Source organism: Equus quagga, chromosome 2 (assembly GCF_021613505.1).
Source record: "Equus quagga isolate Etosha38 chromosome 2, UCLA_HA_Equagga_1.0, whole genome shotgun sequence".
Classification (NCBI taxonomy): Eukaryota; Metazoa; Chordata; class Mammalia; order Perissodactyla; family Equidae; genus Equus; species Equus quagga.
In genome coordinates, this window is record NC_060268.1 from 183,206,526 (window position 1) to 183,222,441 (window position 15,916).

At 56.2% G+C, this 15,916-nt stretch overlaps 1 protein-coding gene across 1 annotated transcript in view; it reads left to right on the forward strand.

Moving 5' to 3' along the window:
- Positions 1-4,702: 4,702 nt before the first annotated feature.
- JAKMIP3 (Janus kinase and microtubule interacting protein 3) overlaps positions 4,703-15,916 on the forward strand; it is a 55,219-nt gene continuing 44,005 nt past the window's right edge. Inside the window, exon 1 of the mRNA XM_046654264.1 lies at positions 4,703-4,837. Within this exon, the coding sequence (XP_046510220.1) occupies positions 4,703-4,837 (135 nt within the window). The remainder of the gene's footprint in view (positions 4,838-15,916) is intronic.

A 15,916-nucleotide genomic window follows, 5' to 3' on the forward strand; every position in this document is an offset into this window, starting at 1 on the left:
TCCCTGCTGGCCCCCATCCTGATCCAGGCCCAACCTGGGCAGACAGAGCGGTCACAGGGTTCTGTCCAGTGGGCACCCCACGATGTCCTTCTCAGACAGTACTGCTGGAGTCCCCTCAGGCCTGCACCCTGTTGGCCAATTGCAGGTCCCCACAGCCCAGAATGAGATGCAGGGTTTGCCACTTGGCTTCCAGAGCCCTTGGCTCAAGCCACTGGCTCCTGCGCAGCTGAAGCCCTGGCAGCCCCGAGGTGGGGTTCTGGGCCGCGGTGCTGGCTGAGACCTCACACTCCCGCGGCCTCTGTGTCTCCCCTGCATCCGGCCCTCTGCCTCCCAGGGTGGCAGGAAAGGCGTGGGAACACGTGTTACAGATGCAGCACCCGTGAACCTGGACACTATCATTACAGCCAGTGCTGTGCTGGGTGTGGGGAGGGGGGCGAAGCTATGGGATGCAGAGTAGCAAGTAAAACAGAGCAGGAGACCCTGGAGCCTTCTTGGGCGCACCCCAGCTCTCCATCACTTACGTAAGCCCCGTCTCCTCCTAATGTCAGTAGTGACATCTTGGGGATGCATGGTACCTCCGTCTACCAAAGCTCTCATCAGCCAGAGGCTTAAAGCTGATATCACCGAGCACAAATAGGATGCGGGGTGAGACGTGGACATCCCCTTTTCCTCTCCTCGTGCAGTAATCCTATCAAGTGCTCCAGGAGGACGTGCAGCCGGGCAGGAAGGAGGAGCCCCCTGGAACCCCAGCCTGAGGTGCTGGTGAGCGGGACCCACCCGGTGCCCTCAGCGGGCTCTGGGGAGATCAACTCTGTTCCCATTCATTGCCTAGAATTGAAGTTATCATACTTAATGTATTTGTCCCCAAATTGGTGTTGGAGAAAAATATTAACTCTGCCTTTGGGGAGATGCCAGGCTAAGACTGGAGGGCCCTTGCTACGTGGAAAACTCTGAATGCACCGTGGCCAGTGCCAAGTGGAGGCAGCTCAGCCCCAGGATCAGGGGTGCAGCGACAGGCAGGGGTCCTGAGCCCAGGCCAGAGGCCACGGTGTCTGCACTGAGCCTTGTGGGAGTAAATAAAGGTGGCATGGGGGGCACTGGGAGGCCAGGCTGCAGGCGACAGGGGGAGGGGAGGGCCCCCCTGCTGTCATCCACCATGGGGGGTCCAGGTTCAGGGTTGTGAGGCAGGTGTCTGTCTGGAAACCCAGACGTGGATTGTCTGCCTCCATCTTACCCTTCAGTTAGTTACCTCTTTAGAGCCTGGAGATGCTGGCTCTCCATCCAGGAAAGGCCCCCAGAGCTTCCTTTAAAAATAAGTAGAAAATAATGAGCCCATCCATTTACAGAAAACATTGAGTGAATAATGGCGTGGGTGGAAGGCAGCAGGCAGGCCGTACAGGCGATGGGAGTCACTGAGATCTGGCAGGGAGAATGGAGGGTTTTAGGTGGGGGAGGCAGGAGGATGGGGCCAGGCGGTGTCTTGAAATGGTTGCTTGGGAGGCCGCTGTGGAGAACAGATTGGAGAAGGTCGAGAGAGGATGTAGGGAGGGCGGTCAGGAGGCTGGGGCCATGATCCAGGGAAGACGCTCATGAGCCTGGGCCTGGGGCGACTGGGGGGCAGAGGTGGGGCCCCAGGCCTGCTCACAAAAGACTGTGGGTCTGGCAGCGCCAAGCCCCTGACCAAAAGCACCAGTGAGCCCCCCAGGGCCTCCCCAGGCTGGAGCCTTGAAGAACCTTATCAGGAGGACAGACCTGCAGCGGCCCCGGGCAGGGTGGCTCCCACCCGCTCCTGAGGCCAGTGGAGTTCTCCACCCGGGTATCTGAACGGTAGGCAATGATTTCTCCTAGTCATTTTCATGAAAATCCTGGGTTTTCTGGCCATGAGGTACAGACAGAGCAGGGCAGCTCGCAGGCCTAGGACGTGAGTGGAGGGCAGGCCCGTTAGGAGGGATTAATGTAATTCATAAACAATAATGAGCTCACACCTGAAGGTACCCATTCCTGGGAGAGAGGGGCCAGCAGCCTGGGGTTCTGCTGGGGTCCCAGGGCCCCGGGGAGCCCTGCCAGGGTCCGTGGACTCCCACCTTCATGAGCAGATGGACACTTACCCCGCACCACCCCCCATCGGCCTCAGGCACCGTCCAATAGGTCCCATGATGCTCCCGCTGAGCTTTCTGCCCCTTCACAGATGGTTTCCTGCCAGTGACGGCCAGAGTTGGGGTACCCTGGCCTTGCTCAAGGTCCCTGTGCCCTTGCCTCTGGTGTGAGCGGATGCAGCCCTGCACACTCGTCCTAGTTTGGATTTCTGCCTCTCGCCCTCAGGGTGAGCGGAGGCTCCGTGGACCGGAACTGGTGATGATCTTCTGGTGGGTGGGGCCAGCTTCTGCGCGCAGGTGCCCCTTAGAGCGGCGAGTGGCTCCTGTGTTGGAGTGTGCGATCTGGAGGTAACCCACCAGCAGAACAGGGCATGGGCGCACCCTTGCTGGGAGAGACTCTGGCCCCCTGAGAGCTTTGGACGACTGGAGGCCAGAGCCAGGGGGCTTTTTCTCTGCTTAGACAAGCGTTTTAGCTATCTATGCTTTTCTTCCTCCAAAATGGAAACCCACCACTCACCGCTGCCTGAAGCCATCCAAAAATTAACTATTAGATGCTGCAAACAGTGAATGATTAGAAACTAGCTCGTGTGATGGGTCTGTGTGGGGTCAGAGGATATTAGCCCCCCGCCCTTTTAAAATGGATTCTTCTTCCGAAGCTGCCTTGTCTGTTTCCAAGAATGAGGCCGTGTGGAAGACAGCTGTCCCGTTGGCCACCTTTTACGTCCCTCTTCTCTGAACGCTTGTGCCCTAACGGCCGCCAGGCGAGAGAGCTCTGCAGCTGCTGAGAAGCCTGGTGGCAGCGCACGAGGGCCTCAAGGGAGGCGGTGAGTGGGGCGGGGCTTGGTGCCTGGGGACGGGCACTGTCCCAACAGCCATCGCCATGTGGCTTTGCCTTTAGGAGCAGGAGCCGGAGGCCTGGAGATGCTGCAAGCAGGAGCCCACGGGTCCCTCAGAGGCTCTGCGAAGACTTGAAGGAGGCGGAAAGCTCACAAAATGGTCACCGATGGTGACGTAGAAAAGATACCCCAAATTGACAGCCTAGGGCCTGACCCTGTCCCTTTCCCAAATGAGTTCTTCACCCCCTGAGAGTGCACAGGGGCCGTGAAGAGGAAGGCAGGAGAGGCTCAGCCATCCAGGTAGTGCCCGCGGCTGACTCTCTGTAACGCTTCATTCAAAGCCATTTAAGAACCTGCTACCAGCTCTCCCCAGGGCAGTGCATTGCCGATATGTAACAAGACATCTCTACATCTTCTCTCTTTACCTTTCTCTTCCTTGAGAGGAGCTGCTCTCTCAGATCTCTCTTCTCACTCTCACACCAGTGAGCGGGGGCCTCTGCCCTCCTGCTCCTCCTGCCTTTCTACCCAGTTCCTTCTTCTCACGTGTGCGTCAATCTTAGGCCTTCCCAATACCCCCCAACTCCCCCCATTCTGTGGCCTTTTCCTGGTTCTGTATCACGAGGCCTCAGGAACCAAGCTGGGAAAGAAGAGAAAGGCCATGAGCACTTCTCTGGAAAGTGTGTGCCCTGGAGGTGACGATGCCGCTGCAATGCCTGTGGGCTGTGCCCAACCTGTGGTCTGGTCCCTCCAGCCCCTTCCTCATGCTTGAAAGGCTGATCTGTGGCCTGATGACCCAGGCCTTGAAGGTGCCTTCCCAGGCCTGTCAGCTGGGGTGGGTACCGGCAGGGGGCGCTGGTGGGGGACAGTTGTGGGGAACACAGGACACCTCTGTGGCATGGGTCACTTCTTTGGACCACTCTCCTGGCGTCTAAAGCACAGGATGGAGGCCTCGTGGGGCAGGGACATTCTGCATGTCTCTGTGCAGGTGAGACAGCTGAGGAACAGGGTTTCCCAGGGAGCAGGTGTGGAGCGGACACAGGCCCCGCCTCCTGTTTGACTCCATGGTGCCTGCACAGCGGGTCGATTCCCCCTGTTCCCCATGCGGTGTGTTGGGCATTGGGCGCTGGGCCATGTGAGGAGTGAAATGAGGCCCAGGCCTCAGGAGGCAGCGGGAATTCAGGAATTGACGTGCTGGGTGATGGAGGAGCCGGCCCAGGGTGGGCCTCGGCTCTGTGGGTGCCTGGGGTGTGCATTTGCGTGCTGTGTTGGCTCAGGCACGTGGGCTGATGTTTATGGGTCCCGTAGAGGAACCCCAGAGCCCAGCCTCCACTCCCTTCACTGTCTGAGAAGCTCGTGTTTCACACCTGCTGTTGCCATCAGGCTCACACACACTTGTATGTCAAATTCAGCCCTTAAAGTTGGGTCCCCAGTCTCTCATTCCAAAGGGGAAAGGAATAAATGTTTATCGAGTGCCCGTGATTTGCGAGGCATGGGGACACACTCTTGCACGTGGGGTCCCTGTGAGGAGCGCTGTACAGAGGGCACACGGCCTCTGTGGTCTGGGGCTGGCATCCTCAGGGCAGGCCCCGCACATGGCCCCGAGCTCCCGGTGAGGTGGCAGGAGTGCAGACTCCTCACCAGCTGTGCTTTCCCTCCAGGTGAGTGAGACCATGTAGCAGAGCCGCAGCGAGGTGACAGCTGCCCGAGCTTGGTGTGCACAGCCCAGCCCAGACGAGCGACCCGCCCAGGCGGCCCTTGGCCACCCTCACCATGTCCAAGAAGGGCTCAGGCGGCCGAGGCAAAGGGGACAAGGCTGAAGTCCTCGCCGCACTGCAGGCCGCCAATGAGGAGCTGCGGGCCAAGCTCACCGACATCCAGATTGAGCTGCAGCAGGAGAAGAGCAAGGTGGGCCCCCCATGCCCCTGCCCCTCCCCACTTCTCCACACCTTCCTGGGCCCCCGAGGTCTGCCCAGAGCCATGTGTAGCCAGGTCTCTGTGGAAGTGCCCGCCCAGCTGGTCCTGCGGCTCCGAGGGGCTCTCCAGGCAGCTCAGGAAGACAGACAGCTCTTGGGGGGCCCTCGGGGAGGTGAGGAGGTGTCGTGAGAGTATCTCCCACCACAGGTGAGCTGCAGACGGGGGCCCCGGCCACGTGGGAGCAGCCCTGGTTCCCAGCACGTGTGCCGAGGGGCCTCGTCCCATGGCACCGTCCCCAGAACGCTCCTTCCTCCTGAGCTGTCCACAGTGGAATTGAACCCAGATGGAAGTGGTAGCCCCCCTGCTGGATAAAGGAAACAGCCAGGCCCTGGGCATAGAGCTTCCAGGCGTCGGGGATCAGCTCTTATAACCGACCTCAGAACTGCTGGGGCCGGCTCACAGAGATGGGGGGGGTCCCCAAATGGCCCCCCCGCCCAACACCCAGCGCTTGGAGTCCTTGCAGCCTGTGGGGAATGCTGGGCTTGTGCTGGTGGCTGAAGGGGGCTTCTAGGAGGGGCTGGTCAGAGGACACAACCTGCTCAGCACCAGATCCAGCCCCGAGGTGGGCTGTCCACTGGCTCCCACTGCCCTCCCTCTCCGCCATAACCTCTGCTCTCTCCTCTCGCCCACCCAGGAGCCACCAGGAGGTGGGCACGGGCTCCGGAGGGGATGCAAAGAAGAGAGGATTTGGGAGAGGGCAGCGTGGGGCGAGGGTGAACGACCCAGGGCCGGATGCCCTCCCAGAGGGCTTGAAAGGCCTGAGGCTGCGGATTCGTGGCTATAGCTCTCCCCGTCCTTGCCCAGAGCAAGTGGAGGAAGGGAGGCAGGTTATTTGGGGCCACTTGCTTCCTCTGAGTTACCAGCCTCCTGGTTAAATCACAAGAAGAGAAATGTTTTGTGACCTGTGAGACTATGTGGAATTTGGATTTCAGCTTCTGTAAACACAGTAGTTAGGACACAGCACGTGCATCCACACACTGTCACAGAGCAGCTGTGGCAGAGACTGAGCCACAAAGCCTAAAATACTTAGCATCTGGCCCTTTACAGAAAATGCGTACCAGCCTGTCCTGGGTGCTTACCCTCCCTCCTCAGGTCCCCTGCTCTGTACAAAGGGCACAATGACAGGACCTGCTGCCTGGAGCACAGATGCTAGGAGGTGGCTATCATGGCCACCACGTGGCCTCTCCCGTGGCCAGGCCACCTCGCTGGGCCCGTGGGAGAGTCAGAGCCTGCAGAGGGCTGAGGTCAGGATGGAGGGAGCCGGGGAACATCGATGTCAGCACCAGCTCTGTGCCAGGCAGTCACCAGGTCAGCAAGGACAGCTCCAGGAGGCCCAGACACACTGCCTGGCTGGAGCACAAGGTGAGGGTGCAAGCATCAAGTGGCCTGGGATGGAGAGTCACCCCAAAACACAGAGACTGTCGGTTCTGGCACCACTGTGAGCCCTAGAGGCATGCAGGCACTCCAAGCATCTTGTCGGGCCAGACTGTAGCTGCTGCCGGCCAAGCTCAGACATCCCTCTGGCCCTCCCCTCTCTTGCGTTTGCAGATGAAAGAGAAGAAGACATGACTTGTTAAGAACCCAATGACAATGAGACCCTTTGTTTTATTGGGTAAGCATATAATGGCAATGATCTTTTCAAAACATCGCCACCACATGGTGGAAATTGCAAACTACAGCACTTTGTGCGCAGCTCAGATTGTCTGTCTACCTATGGCAGCAGCATCCTACATATTTCATATGCAGTTTTGTCAAAACCCATCCACCCCACCGCATCCTGAGGGGGCGTGTGCCGGTCCCTCACCCCTCAACAGGCCCCAGTCTGGCGGGTTGGAGTTAGTGGCTTTCCCAGCACCAGGCGAGAGCCCCAGGGCTGGTGTCTGAGGTCCTCCGGCCCAGACCCTGTTATTTATACGACACATATTGATTTATTTTTTGAAAAGATGAAAAACCTCTTGGTACAAAATTCAAAAGGAACAAAGGAAAAGGCCCAGTGTGAATGAGCCTCTTCTTTGAGTCCCATGCCCCCAGCTCCCTTCCCAGAAGGTTCCAGTTACACTTTCTTGAATGCACCTGCGTGAGCCTCTCTTTTTAAAGCTTAAATGATGGCTACAGATGGCTCAGCAGTTCCTTTCTCTTCTTAACTTCACAGAGTGTCTTCAAGGGGTTCCCTGTGGAACATGGGAGCTCGCATCGCGCTCCTTCATGATTCCGCCGGGCCCAGCACAGTTGGCCTGTCTGCTGCATCCAGGCTGTTTCCAAATTTTGGCTGATACAGCAGCCGTGCCGTGAACGCCTCTGTCTGCATGTCTTGGCCCACATGTGCCAGGACGCTTGTAGGATAAATTCTTGCACGGGGACTGCTGGGTCAGAGCATGACTGACAGAGTGCACCAGGGCCTTTTGAGATCAGAGAGGGCCCCTGGTGAGGTGGATGCTCAGCGAGGCGGAGGCAGAGGGAAGCTCCAGGAGTCAGAGCAGTGGCCGGTCCTCACTGGGCTGGGTTTGCTGGCGAGATGCCGGCTGCACTGGGCGGCCCCAGCACATTGGCCCTCCTTCCTACAGACATCCTAGTTGCCCTGGCTTGGAAAAGGGCTCTGAAATCTTTTTACCTCTGTTGATAGCTCTTTCTAGTTAAGACCCCTCAGGCTGCGGTTTCCAGACCTCTCGCTGTGTGTCAGAGTTCCCCGTGACCCTTGTTAAAAATATGGGCCCTCAGCCTCACCTTGGACCTGCAGAATCAGGAGCTCTTTGAGCCCTGGGCGCAGGGCCGTGTTTTAGCTGCTCCACAGCCGCTCTGAGGCTGAGCGCGACTTCCCTACAGGCTCGGCCTCAGGTCCTGCTGCCTCTGGGCTGCCGTCCTCCCTCCCTTCTCCCAGCTTCGCTCCGTGGCTGAGCCGAAGTGTAGGGGTGAAGGGCCTGGATTTCCTACATTAAAGAAACTTCCAGGTGGTGTAGAAGGTAATGATTCTTCATTGTCTTCTCAACTCCCAGGTGCTGTCGCTAGCCCAGAAGCAGGGGCTAGGGTAGGGGAAGCAGGAGGGGTCCAGGTAGACCAGGGACGGCAGAGGGCCCCCCGGCCACCGAGACCTGGGACATTCTCTGAGTCTCCCCCAATGTCATTAACCTGCCCCCTCCCCCTGCCCCACCCACCTGCTGGCTCCCACTGGTGCCACCAAGCCAGACCTGCACCTGCCCAGCCAAGCATCATTTATACATTATAGGTTTTAAAAAAATGCACGTGTGGGCCAGCCTGGCGGCATAGTGGTTAAAGTTCGTGTGCTCTACTTCAGCGACCGGGGGTTCGTGGGTTTGGATCCTGGGTGTGGACCTACATGCTGCTCACCGGGCCATGCTATGGCGGTGTCTCACATATAAAATAGAGGAAGATAGGCACAGATGTTACTCAGTGACAATCTTCCTCACCAAAAAAAATATAAAAGCATGTGTGTGCATGCATGCGTGTGTGTACAGATAAAAAATATGGTGGATAGACTGGCACCCAGCACCCAGAATTAACACATGCTGTCATTCGGGTTCAAATATAAATGGCCCAGAACCTCACAGACCCCCTACCCTCCTGCCGAGGTGCTGGGTTCGAGGCTGGCTTCACCCACACCCCCTGAGAGGGCTGGCCCTCCCTGGGCCTCAGCATCCTCCTCTGAGACTGGAAATGATGGTGCTGGTCTTGTGGGACAGCCGTGAGGAGGCCGTGGGCTTGGCTCACGTAAGGGGCCCGATGGTGCCTGGCACACGGGGTGGGGTTTGGGGTTTCTGCCACCGCATCTGCCCCTGTGGGCGGTGAGCTGGGAGCAGCCCCTTGGTTTCCTTTACCCTCAGGATGTTTGTGGCGGCTGGAGCTGCCCCTTGTCGTGTTTCTTTTCCGGCTCTTGCCTGCGGGTTCCCTTCCCTCCCTGCAGTCAGTTCTCAAACAAGGACACGTCTGAATTGACCCTCTGTGTGTCCTGAGATGGGGCTCAGGGCTGAGGCTTCGTGCAGCCACTCAGAGACCAGGCTGCGGGAAGCGCTGAAGAAATCCACGCCTTCTGTCTGCTTGTCTGTCTCAGCGACCGGAGCTTTCCCACAAAACGCGGCGGGTTGTTGGCCTGCAAAATGCGTGCCTCCATCATGGCGAGGTGGGGGATCCAAGAGAGCACTGGTAATTACAACACCTACTGACAGCATCCGTCCTCATCCATCCCCCCGAGGTCTGCCCGTGCGCGGTAACTAAAGTCCTCATTGCAACTACCAGACAGATTTATGTGACCGGACCCCGCATGGGGAGTTGGAGCCTTCTGTGTGATTTCCAGCTCATTTCAGATGCTCCTGAAGCACCCGAGGAGGAGGGCCTAGTTCTGGACCTCACGATGCAGTCACTGGACGGCCAGAAGGACCCTTCTTAGGACAGACCAACTCTTTCCCCAGGTCCCCAGGCATGCCTGGACAGGACAGAGCAGCCCCTCCCAAGCGGGTCTGGAGTCTGACCATGACCCCGGAGGCCCTCACGCCCGCGGGTGGCCCATGCAGCTTCAGTTCCCGGGTGCCGGCTCCTGTCTCTTCCCCGGGAGTTTCTAGCACGTGGGAATTCTGCAGCTGCACCCTCTCCTTTCGAGGATCGCGGTTTCCAGGAAGGAAGGTCCCCGCTAAGAACAGAAAGAAGCCCACAAGCATGGCAGCGACAAGCGCAGCGTTTCAGATTTCAGGCCAAGGGTTCATTCATCGCTGAGGGACACTTGAGTGAACTGAGACTTGACAGTAAAGAAAAAATGATTTAAATATAAACAGGCCCGCCCTGCTACCGGTCTTCTGTCAGGAGGTTTAAACAGGCCCATCTCCGATGAAGAAGAGCCTTCTGGGAAGAGGGAGGCAGCCTGGCAGGGAGAGAAGCTCAGAGGGAAGAGCCTCACGAAGGCCCTGTCGAAGTTCACTCAACATTGTCTTAAAGAAAGTGAGGGGTTGGGGTCCTTTAAAGTGGAAGAAGCGGTAAAAATAATCAGAGCGACAGGGTCACCCATGTTTCCATTGCAGACTCGAGAAGGCTCCAGCTCTCCTGTGGGCACAGAGCAGCCCCCCGGCTGCACTCACGGGGTCTCTACGGCAGGCCGTGACCCCAGTCATGCACAACCCTGGAACCATGTGCGAGGAGTGAACACAAGGGATGAAGGAGATGCACCCAGACATGAACCCTGCTGTTAGGAAACACTCTGAGGGTCGTCCAGGCCTCTGGCTGTGAATGGGAGGCGGCCCCTCCCCACCTCCAGGCCTTGACTGCCACTCGGGAAGTACTTACTGAGCATCCGTGTGCTGGCTGCTGGTTCCCGGCTCCCAGGGCCGTGTCCCAGAGGAGGGGGACATGTAAGGAGCAGGAACCGGTAGCTGGGCAAGGTGAAGCCAGGTGAGCAGACTTGCTGGGCAGTGGTGCAATCACTCTGCTCGGCAATCAGGGAAGGCCTCCCCAACCCTAAAGAGGCGGCCTTGGGCTGAGACCCGGACCACAGGAAGGAGCCAGCAAAGGTGGATCTGAGGGTGGGTCGTTCTGGATGGGGTGAGTGAGGAAGCCAGAGGCAGGAATGAGCACGCCTTGCCTAATGCAGCCGGTGGCAGGGGAGGGTGACAGGAGGGTGGTCCAGAGATGAGGCCATGTTGGCCATACGGCGAGGCGGGGGGGCAGTGGAGGGGACCTAATGATGTGCCGTCTGGACCAGGACCCTTGGGACAGTGAAGGGTCCTAAGGCAGACTGACACCTACTTGCGGACCTTAACTCAGTTGACAGTTGCTTTCAGCCCAGGTGTGTGCAGTGTCCTGGTCACAGGTCACTGTATGTCTTACTGTAGGGCCCTCTAAAAACACTGTGACAGTCGCTGTCTTCAAAATCTGATGAGGTGGGTGGTCTAGAAACACCAAGTGTTTTCCCTGTTTCGTCATGAGCGGTGAGAACCAAGGGGGAGCCAGACAGGGAGAGACGGAGATCAGGAGAGACGATTCCACGCCGGCCAAGGGGGGCACATCCACAGCACGGGACCAGGCCCTGGGGGCCAAGACACCTGCTCTGTCCACGCAGAGATGTGGGGACAGATAACGGGAATAACCTCAAAATCCCCCAACGCAGTTATTTCCAAAACTCCTTTGGGAAATGCGCTTCCACTGCTGCGGGCGTGGGACAGCGTCGCCCAGCACCGTGTGCCGGGGCCCTGGAAAGGCTGCAGACCCTCTCTGTCTCGTCAGTCAGACACTCACATACATCTCTGGGGAAGCAGAGCCCCGTGGGACTCTGTAGACAAAAACACTGCAGAAACAACACAATTGAAGAAAATAATGAGCCAGAGAGAAGGATGCCTTCCCCTTAAGGCATTGGAAGAAAAAGAAGTGAGAGAGCGTTCCGGAAACTAGGCTAATGTGAGGAAAGGCCACAGCAACTCACAGAATCGAGGGGTGTGAGGCTCACGTGGAAGAGGGGGCGTGCATCCATTTATTCAGAGGCAGGCTCTATTATATGTCGCCGAGAAGTAAGACCGTGCTGGAGTTGCAGCTGTACGTGCCCCGGACCATGAGAGGAGGTGGGTGAGGCCAGCGAGGACTTGCACACATGCCAGGGTGTGTGTGCGCTCTGCTCCAGTGTTTATTTGTCTGTTCCTGTAAGGGAGCTAGTCCTGAAATGGCTGATCTCTAAAGAGGTTAGCATAAGATTATTTTCCTGGAAACATCATACAGAAAAATGTCCTTTTTAGTAGAAAAGTGGCGTCCATCGCATCTGAACTCATAGTGTTTCTGTGCAACCGGGTCTGCGTCTGGGCAGACAGGAGTGGGACAAGGGCATCCTCGACTCCTAGAGGTTTATTGGATATTCCCGAAACAACTTTAACTGTCCCATTCACATATTTCAGAACCCCATGATGCCATGTAACAGCAAGAGTTCCAAAATCCACTGTGTGTGCATGTTGATGTATGTACACGCACATGGACACGTGTGATAGATGTGTGTGCATGTTGGGAGGCGCACCCTGTATGAGGACCAGAGGTTGGGGGGCTGTCTTGAGCCATCAGCAGGACTAAAGGGCCTGGCACTGCATCCCGGGGGCCTTCTGCAGCCCCCCAGCTCCCAAGACTCCTCATTAGACCCCAGGTGTGGAATGCCAATGACTCTCTTCCTCGGCCTCACCTGGGGAGAGAGAGATTTTAGAAGATTCCCAAGACCCAAGCTACCTTCTCTGCCTGTGACAATATGTTATCATTTTTGGGCAAGGGGCCCAGGCATCCGTGTTTTGTAAAGCTTCCCCCAGTGCCAATGTGCAGCCAAGCCCAAGAACCACTGCCTTGAAGGGTCCCTGCTCGGAGAGCCCTGCTCTTCGTCAGAAACTGCGGGTCAACAACTCCACGTCTTTTTTGAGCTGAATCACTGGTGGCGGCTCATGAGGACCTCTGGGGTTTGGAGGAGAGGCTGTTGATGCAGGTTTGTGGAGCAGGGGCTCCACGAGGACGATCAGTCTTGAAGGGCAAATCCATCCTTCGCCCCCACCCCCCGCTGCTGACACCTTACCAGGGTGAATCAGCCCCAGTCGCCACCCTCGCTCCAAAAGGGAAGCAAGACATGTCAGTCCATGACACGAGGCAGAGAGGGGAAATGTGCTCAGAGACAAGGATAAAGCTGCTGTTTGTGCGCAGGAATTTACCGTCTGAAAAGCAGGTTCTCATTCTTTTCCTACCTGCAGCCTCTGTGGAGTGTGTGGTCATCTGGCTCCTCGAGGTCCAAGGCAGAGCTGGGACTCAAGGTCCATGAGTTCTGGGGAAGTGGAGCTGGCTTCAGGCCAAGCTGGAGAGCAGGCACTGGGGAAGGGTGGCCCTCAAGAGGCAGCCACCCTGGAGCTGGGTGTGAAGAGAAAGTCAGATTTGGATCCGTGAATACCGTGCATCTTCATATTCTCCTCTCTGGGGTCCTGTGGGCTGGGAATCTGCCTGACCTCCCTCTGGCTTTCAAGTCCAAAACCACTGGGCCCAGAGAGTTGCTCAGCCCCTGGCGAGCATCAGGAGTTCCATGCAGCTCCCGGCACAGGCCCAGCAAAGCGCCCTGGCCCCGGTCAGTACGTGACCCGCCTCCAACCCCAGGGCAGGGTGGACGGCCTGGAGGTCTTCAGCTGGGCCCTGAAGGAGGTCCCAGCATCCCCCACATCAAACCTCTGTCCTCAGGCTCCTGGAAACTTTAAGCTACTCCTTCCTCCTTTCAAATGTGATCTCAGGAAACCAGAGTCACAGATGCCTCCATCCAGCATCCAGGTTGCCCAAGAGCATTGTGTGAGGGGGACAGAAGCCACTGCTCTACCTGGGGGCCTGAGATGGCCTCAGACCAGAGCTTCAGGGCCCAGGGACTGAAGTCCATGACACCCACCTGGCGGGAAAGGGTCCAGGCCTCCGCTTGGGCACACAGCCTGGCCACAACCGTATCCGGAGTGTGCACACCCCTTGCCAGGCCTTCTGGGCTGGCCCCCGACAGAGAATTCCCTGCAAGGATGAAAGAAAAACACGAGTGTTTTTCAGCATGTTTCGTTTCATGAAAGCTCATTGGAAACACTCGCATTGATCTGAGGCATTTGAAATGAGAAATATAGTCAAGCACCTGTTGACCATAGGTCAACAAATCCCTCGCTTCAGTAAGGAAGGAAAACGCAGCCTTTGTGGCTGGTACACGAAGGCGTGGTCAGTCGGTTAACGATGCTTTCACAGATGTCAGCGGAGTCCACACAGCGTGGAGTGAAAGTGAATGAGGATGAGGCTCCGAAGGGGGTGGAAGGACGAGCCGGGCACAGAGCAGGCTGCCCCAGGGCACAGGCTGTTCCTGCCGGTGGTCCCTTCCTTAACGTGGGCTCCCGCCAGCAAGCCACACGCAGGGGCTCAGAGCAAAGGCTCCGGGGCCGCCAACCTGTGGGGAGAAGAGGAGGCCGGCTCTCAGGGGAGCCGAGACTGGGACCTGCGCCCGCCTCGCTCCCAGGCAGCCGGCCACAAGGAGCTAGGATGCAGCTATTTGCCACGTGTGGATGACCACCGTGGGCGCCTAGGGGAGGGATGGGTGATTCTGGCCAGGTGGACAGGCCTGAAGCAGAAGAGGGCCTTCAGGGTGGGGAGGGGTCTCGGGGCAGAGATGCAGCTGAAGCTGGAAGAAATGGCAGGTGGCAGCTCCGCCCTGTGCAGTGGGTCATTTTGGTTTTTCCAGCGGTCCTTTTGCCTCTCCCCACCCAGAGGATGCTGAGGCCATGGCTGCGTGGCTCACAGCTGTCTGCCCCCCTGTGGAGAATGGAGATGGACGGGAACGAACCCCAGAACCCATGGCATGGGATCAGCAAGGGGTCCTATGGTGCAGAACCTAGTTAGGATTCTTCAGGAGAACTTTAGGAAGACTGAAATAATCACAATGAAAGACAGGAAAATGTCCAGGTTGGAGCGATCCAGTTACTATGAGAAAAAAAGAATAAGAAGCGGAAAACATCCCTACAGACAAAAAGCGTCCCAGCATGACATCCTCTAGGACAGGTGGGGGCTATGAGGGACAACTTCAAAAGGAACTAAAAGACATCAAGAACATGAGATAAGACATAAACAAAAGCATAAATGTGTAAATAATGTGTCAGGATACACAAAAAAATAGAAATAAAAAAAATTTTAGAAATAAAGAATAAACTAGAAGAAACACAAGAGAATACAAACACAACAAATAATGCTGTAAGAGGGATAGAGGTAAAAATGAGGGAAAATTTAAACAAAACAAGAAAGAGCAAAGGATTTGAAAGAAAATGACAAATATTGAAAATGGGCAAAAACAATCCCACATATGGATAATCGAAGGTCCTGAAGAAGAAAGCCCACGCAAGGAACAGCACAAATACTGAAAACTGTAATTCAAGAAAACTGCGCTAAAGTTAAAAAAAATAATAACAAGAAGAAACTACTTATGCAAAGAGCAAACCACAGGCCTGAAACTAGGACCGGAAACAACCAACACTGAGACGTGTTTGAGTAACATCAAAGGAAAGAAAATGTGGGCATCGAGGCAAAAAGAACATGTGACTTACAAGGGAAGAAAATTAGATCATCAGCAGATATTTCACGGCAGTAGCTTAATGCCGGAAAAAGAATGAGTAACATATTTAAGATACTCAAGAAAAAAAATGTGAGCTGAGGATTTTACATCCAGTAAAACTGAAGTTCAGGTGGAAGGGGCGTGGACAAGCTGTCGTCAACCTGCAGGAAGTCAGGGGACGTTGTTCCGTGATCACGTCCAGGGGCCTGCTGAGAGGGGGCCTCAGACCGCCGGGCCACTAGAGTGACGTCGAAGGTGGGGTGACTCTGTGAATGAGACCTCACTGGTGGGGAGGCCCTAGGAGGCACCCACGACCTGGGCTTAGTGGTGGCCTGGTAGGATTTGTCTGAGCAAATTCATTGGGAAAATGATATACTTTAGAATGCCGCAGGAAAAGAACTAAATGAGAGAACAGAGGGAGACAACACGATACGTGATGGCTGTGTGAGCAGAGGGAGAGAACATGGTGCGTGATGGCCGTGTGAGCAGACCGTGCACACAAGGCATAACATGACCAACAGAACAGAGGAACGTGAAAGCCAACCATTTTCAGGAATCGTGATCAGTGGGGACAGAATTGATACTATAACCGTTGTATTTTAAAACTGTCGTACGTCTACCGTGGATAGAAGTCAGTAATGATGGATGTTCTAATTCTGTCGTCTTCTGTCTCCTTGAGAACAAGGACTCTCAGTGTGAAAGGATGGAGATTAGAAGTGACATGGGGAAGCTGAACAGAAGCCGTACTTTCAACTGTAAGCTGTACATGTCAATAGGAACTTACACTGTTTAGCTTATATGCTTAATGATGGAAGCTGTGTGTCTGTCCCCTGGAAAGGCCTTACGGCTGTGACCAACACTGGAGCAGCGAGCAGCCCTCAGGTCCTGATTAATCTTGAAAGATCATTTCCCCTTAAAAGAGACCAGGGCGACTGGAGAAC